We start from the raw sequence: 9,926 nt of genomic DNA, 5'->3' as shown, positions 1-9,926 counted from the left end.
TTAAGATGCTTCCACAGTGTTTCTGTGAAAACATTGTTAGAATTTTGTTCCAGAAGATATTATCATAATAGCTGCATGATTCTGTTTGAACTGACTTCTAAAATGGTTGCTTTTAATCTTATATTTGGACATGCTCTGACCAAAGACGTTAAGTGGCAATATCTTTTTGATAATGCTAGAGATATCTTTTATAAGCTAAGAGATTCTAACAGTTAACACAATTATTTGTTGAGTACTTACTATGAGCTGCATGCTGTGCAAGGTCTTGTGAGGGAAGGATACAAAGAAGAATTTTTTTTCCTGCCTCCAGAAGCTCACATTGTGGAGAGAATTATAGATATGTTCAATCTCACAAATATTAATGGAAAACCTACCCTACATGAGCATGTAGTAGTAACTTTGTAACTTCATGTCCATGGGACATGGGTCTATTATGAATTCTGTAGCAAAGATATGGAATTTTCTAATGTTCTATAAAGAAAGGAAAGATTATTTTGAATTAAAGATGTCTAGTAAGCATTGATATAGAACATGTTATTTGAAAATTTCTATGGAGGATTGACTGGACTTGAAAATTGACTGGGAGAAGGATTCTTGGTACAAAGGAATATAGGTGCATGAGCAGGTAAACAGACTCAAAATACATATTTATTTTTGTTATGTTCATTGTGTTCTTATATTAATGAATACTTTTACACTATGAATTATAAAAGCATGCCACTATGATATACACACAGATCATTTGGCCTCTCAAATGACATTTAACCACTTGGGAAATGGTGGTTACTGCAGATAACTGTTGGGCTGGGGTTGGCTTAGGTGCTGAGCATGGAGGCAGTGAGCTGGACAATGGGCGGTAGTGTGAAGCTGTGGCTTCGTAGTGGTCAACTCATGGAGTTGAGGATAACAGACTAATCAACCAAAGCACCTAGTGAGAAAGCAAGAGTACTTTTTCCCCTGCTCCCTCCTGGGATGTCTTCCACAGTAGATGTGCATGGTGAAAAGGTCTTCTATCTGTGCTCTTGAACATTTGTGCTTTTGCTCATGCTTTTCCCCCAATAGCTGTGCTCCTTTTGTCCTTTCCATGCTTCATGCTGATAGCCCTGTCACTGGGCCTTCCAGGCCCAAGTCATGCCCCTCCTTTTCTGTGAAGTCTCCACAGCCTACTCCAGTTCATCACCACCCGCTTCTCTCTGAATGCCTCTGTTGCCTATTGTCTTTGCCCATCTTTTGTTTGTTTGTTTGTTTTCTTTCACTTTTAAATTGATCTTTCTTCTTGAGTTATTAATTGTTCAATTCATTTCTTGGGCTACTAATTATCCTTTAGTCATAAGAGCTACCATTTATTGAACATTCTCTGATTTAATTCTTACAATTCTAAGAGGTAATATTGGTAGCCCTATTTGATAAAATTGTTAATTCAACACACAGTTATAGACCCTTATTATTATGCCGTGAAATTGAAGATACCTCTGTGAACAAAACCAACAAAACTCCTGTGCTCAAGGAGTTACATTTCACTGGCACAGAAAATATGTCAAATGGAAGAAAGTTCTCCAGAGAAAAATGAGTAGAAAGGGAAGGAAGAAGTGATAGAGAGTAGAGGATTAAAATGTTTAAAAAGTGTCCAGGAAAGGCGTTGCTGAGAAAATAACATCTGAACAAAGACCAGGAGTATGAGGGAGATACGTGGACACAGGAGGGAACACAAGGCGTCCCAGGCAGAAGGAAAAGAAGGACAAAGTCTATGGGGTGGGAGAATGCCTGAAGGAGATGTTGAACTGTGAGGTCAGGGTGCTGGGAAGAAAGATGTCAGGAGAACAATAGAAAGAAATTATACAGTAGTGATAATGTCTAGATCCCGTATGGCTTTGTGACGTTTACTGTAAGGAAGTCAATTTTAACTCTGATCTAGTTGGGAAGCTTTCAGTTGGGATGACTTTCAGTGGCTGAATGACATGATCTAACTTAGATTTTAAAAGACCGATTTTGGCACTATGTCCATAATAATTTTAGGGGGATGAAGACAAAGTAGAGAGATTAGTTAAAAATATACTTCAGCAATTCAGGTGAGACCAATAGTCTCAGCTAGGGTGGTATTGGAGAAAATGAGCAGTGGAACCTGAGGTTTAGGGAGAATGGGCGATTTGCCCAAAATCACACAACCCAGAAGGCAGCTGCATTACTTGTTTCCATTGCTATAAGAAAATTCCCAAGAATGGACAATTGGTAAAGAAAAGAGGCTTATTTAGTTCACAGTACTGGGACTGCATGGCACTATCTCTTTTCTGCTTTGGCGAGGGCCTTGTGGTAGAGGAATCAAAATGGCAAGGGTATGTGTAAAATAGCTGATTAGGGAAGAACAGGAAGCCAGAGTACCTAGAGTCCCACAAGAACTCTATTAATCCTCTTTGAGGGAGGTTTCCGCAGTGACCTGATCACACCCCCGCTAGGCTCCACCTTGTAAAGGTTCTACCACCTGTCACATCACCACTATGGATGACACAGGAACCTTTGTTTAGGAGACACACTCAAGCCATAGCAGTGGCAAAGCAGGAAGTTAAGTTCAGCAAACTTCCTTCAAAGCTCATGGTAGAGCTGGGATTGTAGCTCAGTGGTAGAACACTTGGCTAGCATGTGAGGCTCTGGTGGCCCTAGCATCATCAAAACAACAACAACAACAACAACAACAAAAACAAAACCAAGACACACAATCCATGGTGCTTTGTAATGCCAGATTCGTGGGACCCCAATAGACCTCCTGGAGCCGAATCCCATGCAAGCACACAAGAGTCTTTATTGCAAGCTGGAGCCTGGACTCACAACCTTCCCAATGCAGCGGTCCCAGGGAGTGAGTCCAGGCCCTTTGTTCAGTGAGATTTTGTAGGTTTTGGGGGAATACTCTATGTGTCACAATATCACACAGCAAATCATTCCATACCGCGGGGAAGTAAAACAACAACTCTTAACTTCGATTAGCACATTCACTGGCTGGAACAAGATGGGTAGGGGTGATTGGTTAGTACAAGAGACGGATTCCTTGAACTGATTGGTTTAAGCCATGAGGGATGTACATGTTAAACTACATGGTTTCCCAACATGTTATCAACCGCCATAAACTACTGGGGGGTCATCTGGCATCCCAGGTATTTTCCCTGTCTCAAGCTGATTGGAGGTTGCTACGGGGTTGCTATGGGTCCTTACCTAGCCTGACTCAGTCAGGGACACCTGGCACAGCAGATCTCTCTCCTGTTATTTACAGACAAACAACTCAGCAGGGTGGTATGTGCCTAGGAGTGCTCTGTGGGTTTTTCCCAGGATAGGGTCACATCCCTTCCTTAGGACAGGCCTTGAGGTAGAAGCTGCTGTTATTTATTTATCTTCAAAAATGGAGTTACATCAGTTTCTCAGCTTCTCTGTTCTTGTCTCATTTTACCATCTTGGTTAGAAGGTAGGGGAGGGATTGAGTAGTTGCTTGACCCTGTAGTGAATGCCTTCTTAAGATTTATGCTGTGAAAAACCTCCCTGGCCCCATCCTTATTTTGGCCCTGGGACTAAGCCTTTGTATTTCAGGTTTTGTTTTAGATCCTCAACCCAGAGATGTTCGATGGCAGTTCACATACCCATTAGAAGGTAGCAGTGGAAACATGCCCCTCTGTTTGTCCAAGTGCATGTGTGTGATACTGTGGGAGAACTGAGGCTGTCCTTTGGACACAGAGGAAGGCCTCAATACTTGTCTTTGTGCTATTAGTGTAGCTCTATTAGTGTTTTGTTTTGTTGTAATTAGTTACACATGACAGTACAATGACCTTGACATAGCATACATTTGAATCAGATGGGATATCTCATTTTTCTGAGTCTTTAATTCCAAAATTTTCTTTATTCAGTTTGGTTCATTCAATGAATACTTAAAAGTTGGGCATAACTGAGAGTTTTCTCTCAGAACAAGTCAAATTACATTCATTTTCTCTTTGCATTTTTATCTTGATCTGAATGATCTTCTGCTTAGAAATCTTGGATATCAAGGAGCTGAAAGACATGACCCTTCTGTTCCTTCCATTATTTTTCCACATCCCAGTGTGATGTATTATTTTTTTTTCTTGAAGCCCTAACAAATTCACATTTAGCAGCTTAAAATTTCTATCCTATAGTTCTGTAGGCTAGAAGACTAACATTGGTCTCCCCAGGTAAAATCAAGCTGCCAGCAGGGATGGGCTTCTTCCTGGAGTCTGTAGGAAAGAACCTATTTCCTTGCTCATTTAGATCATTGGCAGAATTGACCCCTTAAGGTTGTGGGACTGATAACTCCATTTCCTTATTGGCTGTCAGCTGAGGGTTCTTCCCAGCTTCTAGAGTTCTTCCACTTGCTTGCCTTGGCTCATGAACCCTTCCTCCATCTTCAAAGTCAGCAACACTTCTGCCTTCCTACTCTAGTTTTAAGGATTCCTATGATTCCATTAGGCCCACGTAGATAATCTGGGATAATCTACCCATCTCAAGGTCCTTAGCATTAATTATATCTGTTAAGTCCTTTTATCATGTGAGGTAACATAGTTATAGGTTGCAGGGGTTAGAGTGTGAACATATTTGCAGGGCTATTATTTGGCCTATCACACATTGCCTTCATCTCCTCTAATCCCTCCTGGGAAACATAGTCAGTGGCAGAATAAGGGGCCAGATATGTTCTTGTTGGGATCTCGTGGGTATCAGTGGAAGCAGATGCAGCAGTATTTCTGGAGAACGAGTCCCTTGTAAAATATGATAGATTTTAGTTCTGACCCATCAATGAAACCAGAATCCAGTGAACCTTTTGAGGTTAAAAAAAGTAAATTTCTAACTTGACATTTCCTCAGCATTTGCCAGTATAGAAAATATAGAATTTGGATCATAACCCTTGCCCACTGTATGCACAAATTACATTATCAAGCTGAGGAAAGGCTTCATGATAATGGTGTGTAGCATATCCTAAGGGAAAAAGGAAACAGGGATAGGAAGATGTGAACCACTCTCATGGATTAATATATTGTTATAGCCATTTGAAGGACATGAGGTATTGTTTAACCACATTTAGGGCCTTTCAGGAGGTTTCTTGGGAGCAAGTCTAACCCTTGTGTCTGTTTTACTGCTTAATCCCCAGCATCTGAAATATTACTTACCACTTAGTTCGTACTCAAGAAATACTTGTTGACTGATGGACTAGAGTGGAAACTCAGGTCATGAAGGTGAATTGATACAATCAAGGTCGCTCAACTGATATGTGGCACAACTGGACCTAGAAACTAATTTCGATTCTAGATTCTTTTTTACCAAATTGAAGAGGCAGGTCCAACACCAAACGGTCTCTTGTGTGAAGACTTTCTACCTTATATGTAGCAATTCCTCTTCCTATGTGAAATTATTACTAACCAAATCAATTAAATGTCTGAGATGTGAGTCAAAAGACATGAATTCTATTCCCAATTCTCCCATTCACTTCTTCTGCCACCGAAACAAATTACTAAACCCACCCAAACTCAGTTTGTTCACCTGTTATGAGAGAGGCTGACACTTCTTTCAGCTCTCATATCCTGTAATTCTAGTTTCACAAAAGCTAATGAATAAATAAACTCACCTATGGACTTTATATCTCGATATTTTTCTCTCAGTTTCTTGAACTGTGGTCAGCACATCACTGCTATCAGAATCTTGTGGGATCCTTTATATAGGCTTAGTTTACAGTATTTAAAAATAATGAATTAGATACATTGTTATAATTTGCATTTTATTTATTTTTATTAGAGCTTAATGATTATACATAGTAGTTGGGTTCATACATGCATAGAAATAAATCATTTGAATTTTAAATGTATCCCAGAAGCATATGTTGAAAGTTTGGCTCCCAGCTGGTGGCACAATTGGGAGGCCGGGGGACCTTTAAGAAGTGGAGCCTATTTGGAGGAAGTAGGTCATTGGGGCCATGCCCTTAAAGGGTATATTAAGAGCCAGGCCCTTTCCTCACTTTCTATCTCTATCTGCACTTTCCAGCTGCCATGAGGTGAGGAGCTTTGTTCTACCATGTTCTCTGTGATGTGATATTCTGCCTCACCACAGGTCCGAAGTGATAATGGGTCCAACCAACCATGGACTGAAACCTCTGAAATTGTAAGCCAAAGTAAATCTTTTCTGCTTTTAAGGTATTTATCTTCAGTTTTTTGTTTTGTTTTTTTTTTTTGTTATAGTGATCAAAATCTAACCTATGTATAGTTGTTGATTTGGGGGGATTTCCATTAGGCCATGCTTCCCAACTCTTTTTTGCCTCACATAATGTGATAATACTTATGTGGCAAGCTGGGCACAGTGGTACAAGCCTGAAATTCTAGAGGCTTGGGAGGCTGAGGCAGGAGGATCACAAGTTCAAAGACAGTCTCAGCAATTTAGTGAGACCCTGTCTCAAAACAAAAAATAAAAGGGCTGGGGGTGTTGCTCAGTGGTTAAATGTCCTTGGGTTCAATCCCTGGTAGCCCCCAACAACCCAAAAAGAATTACCAAAAAAAAAAAAAAATTTAAGTGGCATACTGGCATAAGAAAACTTTGTCTCTTTGCTAATGCACATATTGCTGAGAAACTCTGCCATAAGTTACCATTTAGTGAGGGGAAACAAGTTGCAGAAAAATATGCATATGGTCCTATTTTTTCACAATGTCAAGATGTAGTATGAGAGTACATAATCCTGTACTATGATTATGTGAGTGGTATAGTATGTGATTATGGATATATAATATTGTAAGATTGTTCAGAGATATATATAAGATTTTTAACATAGGGAAAGAGAAGATAAACAAAAATTTTCTTTGAAGAATAAAAAAAAGTACTGTATGATGAATCCATTTTATGCATTTATATAACATTAATATGAAGACATTTTAAATATAAAACAAAAATGCAAATTCAGGACCCCTATTTTAGACCCCTTGAAGTAGAATCTTAAGAATAGGAGGTATGAAGAGGTGGGGGGTCTGCATCTTTAACAAGTATTCCTAGTGATTTTACAACAATGAAGTCTTAAATCTTTGCATTAGGTGCAAACGCTATTAGTTATAAACAGCATAAGACAGGTTCAACTGATACTTATTGTCTTGGAACATACTAGATGCATAGTAAATAGCTACCAATTATTCGAGTCCTTTGGAGGATAGGTGGAAAGAGTGAGAGCCATATTGGTGAGAGAAGCAGATCAGCTGAGTAAAGTCAAGTTCAGTAGGGACGAGGCAAAGCACATAGGAACCTTTTTGGACATTTAATAGGCTGTAAATACATTTTTATATCATTTCATTTTATTCTTAAATAACCTTTTGCAGGTTCAGAGAGGTGAAGTGAGTGGCACAAAGTACTATCAGAATTGGAATTTGAACCCAACACATTTAGAAGCACTGTTATAAGCCAGGCACCAGGCAGCTGCTGAGTATGATTGTAAGCACAATTCATTGCTTGCTTTTTCATATCTAGACTCTTACAGCTCTGAGGGGATTATTCTCATCTGTTATCACTTACTAGATAGTTGACACTTTCAGTCCCACTGCCTAGGAGAAGCTGCTTTGTTATTCCAGCCTGGATCCTATCTAAGACAGATTACAGCAAGCGTGTTTTCTTTTCCAGCTTGTGTTTTCACATTGAGGAGAAAGTATTATTTCCTAGGTGACTTTGCATAGTGTAAGCCCTCCCACCCCAAAGGCCTAGGAAGATTAAATCTAGATACTGCCAATTCTTAGAAACTTAGAAAGTCAAACTAATTCTGGCTCTCACTAGCTTCATCTGAGTGCTTTTATGTCAGCGCTGAAGGAAGACAATTGTGAGGAAAGCGATATCCTCCCAACAAAGTTCAGGAGTGGCTCAATATACACAAAAGTATTCCTTACACATGCAAATGCTAATCTCATTCCTGACGTTCGGATGAGAATAAGCAAAAAATCAAGAGGTGTATATTTTACACCCAAATAAACTGAAAGTAAACAAAAACCCGGCTTCTGTCTTTCACTCCTATTAACTTGGAGGCATTGATATCAGGACTCAAGCCCCCTTCTCCTTTCCTTCTCCAGCTCCCACCCCGTCATTTGGCGGGTAGGGGTGGATGGGAAGTACTGAGGCCCGGTACTGCGTCTCATTTCTTTCCCAAACCTCCTTGGAGCAAGTTCGGATCGTCGAGATGGTTCTCCATGATTTTGAAGCAACCTAGAATGAGGGGGGGGGGCACGAAAATGGGAGGCTAGGATTCCCAGGTTCGGTCAGGCGTGCGCAAAATTCATTATCTAGGGCTGCGACCCGCGGCAGTTCTTTGGGGACAGCTGCCGAGGTTTCTCCAGTTCCCTGACTGCCGCGGTACCTGGCTCCCCAGGTGTGCGGGCCGCGTCCCAGACCGCCTCCCCAACCTGACAAGTGGGGTCAGGGTGCTTCTTCCCCACAAAACACCACCTCTTCTTTAAAGTCTGGCACGGTGGGTCTTAGGAATCCGATCTCAAATCCCTGTTAATATAATCTCTTTCAGCCAGACCTAATCGCTCGTCTCACTCGGTCCTCGGAGTGTGGGACGCGTCACTGTCGCTCCCCCTCCGTTCCCGGCTCCCTCCGCCCTTGCTCCCTCCTCGATCCTAGCCAAAGCCCGGAGCGTGGGATCCAGGCCCGGAGGAACAGGACGGCGAGCGGGAGCAGTGCCGCCGGCCCGGAGCCCGTCGCACCGGGCATGCTCAGTGGCACGGCCGGCTGGGTGGCCCCGCGAGCTGCACCCGGATCTGCTCGGCGGCAGCGGCGGCGACGTGAGCGCGCAGGGGGGCGGCGGCCTCGCCTCGTCTCTCTCTCTGCGCCTGGGTCGGGTGGGTGACGCCGAGCGCGAGAGAGATGTCGGATTTTGACAGTAACCCGTTTGCGGACCCGGATCTCAACAACCCCTTCAAGGTGAGCTTCGGCCCCAGCATCTCTTACCGCCACGACGCGTCGTTGTTTGTGACAACAAACGAGTTCCTTCGCGCCCCCTGTGCCTGTCCCTCGGCCAGAGAGGGGATGGGGCGGCCGCACCCCATTTGGGGGTCGTACCTGGCCCCCCACTACGCTCTTTGAGGTTTGGGTTGGAACCTCCCCAGCTCTGCGTCGGCTGCCCCGCCCCACGTCACCTGCCGATGAGGGTCTTGCCCTCTCCGGGGATTGGGCCCGCGCGCAGGGAAGGGTCCTCATCCTATTCTTGGGAGCTGGGAGGGTGGCGGCGGAAAGGCAGGTGGAGCCGTCACTTGCTGGGCAAGTGTGTCTGGCAGGCCCAGGCAAGGGCCAGGAGGCTGCCCAGGGGGCCCGCCCTGGGGTGGGGTTGTCATGGGGACCCAAGGAAGCGGCAGTGTAGAAGAAGACCAGCGTGGGGGTGATGGCAGAAGTCTGGACAAGAGATGAGGGTACTGAGTATGCTGCAATTAAAAAATATATTTATATGTGTTTATTATTTAAACTCTTGTTGATCCCAGGTACCACCAGCGGCGCTGCCATGCCGCCTCCCCCTATTAGATTGAGGTTAAGGGAACTGATATCAAAGCAGAAGTTAAAAATAAATAAACATATCTGGAAAACAATAGTGCACGTGGTCGACATCTTCCTACCTAGCTGCTCCTAGCAAGGTAAAGGACGGGATATTTTCCAAGCTCCTAGTGCGTCACTGGTGTTCTGGGCTGTTTGAAGATACCATTTCCCGCAAGAGCTGCTTTGCTTCTTGGATTCGACCTAATCATCCCCAGCTTCAAAAGGGGTTGGCACAAAAACCGGCAAAGAAAGGCAGCTAAAATATTCATTATCTGGGCTTAAATGCAACTATCTCTAGAAAAGTGCTCTGGATTTCTTAATGAGGGTAAAGCTTAGAAAGTGTAATATGTTTCCAACTGTTGGTTGTTTATTAATTTCCCCTGACCATGTGC

General features: G+C 43.0%; 1 protein-coding gene across 4 annotated transcripts in view; it reads left to right on the top strand.

Moving 5' to 3' along the window:
* Positions 1–8,693: 8,693 nt before the first annotated feature.
* SCAMP1 (secretory carrier membrane protein 1) overlaps positions 8,694–9,926 on the top strand; it is a 112,453-nt gene continuing 111,220 nt past the window's right edge. Inside the window, exon 1 of one of the 4 annotated variants that reach the window (XM_081289799.1) lies at positions 8,694–8,928. In XM_081289799.1, coding sequence (XP_081145925.1) covers positions 8,872–8,928 — 57 coding nt within the window. In that variant the 5' untranslated portion in view covers positions 8,694–8,871. The remainder of the gene's footprint in view (positions 8,929–9,926) is intronic. The other 3 variants (XM_081289800.1, XM_081289798.1, XM_081289797.1) reach the window with 3 other exon arrangements.

This window comes from Spermophilus citellus, assembly GCF_964194105.1.
Source record: "Spermophilus citellus genome assembly, chromosome: 1".
In the NCBI taxonomy this organism is placed as follows: domain Eukaryota; kingdom Metazoa; phylum Chordata; class Mammalia; order Rodentia; family Sciuridae; genus Spermophilus; species Spermophilus citellus.
The sequence above is the reverse complement of the archived record's forward strand: the minus strand, read 5'-3'. Positions and strand labels throughout refer to the sequence as shown.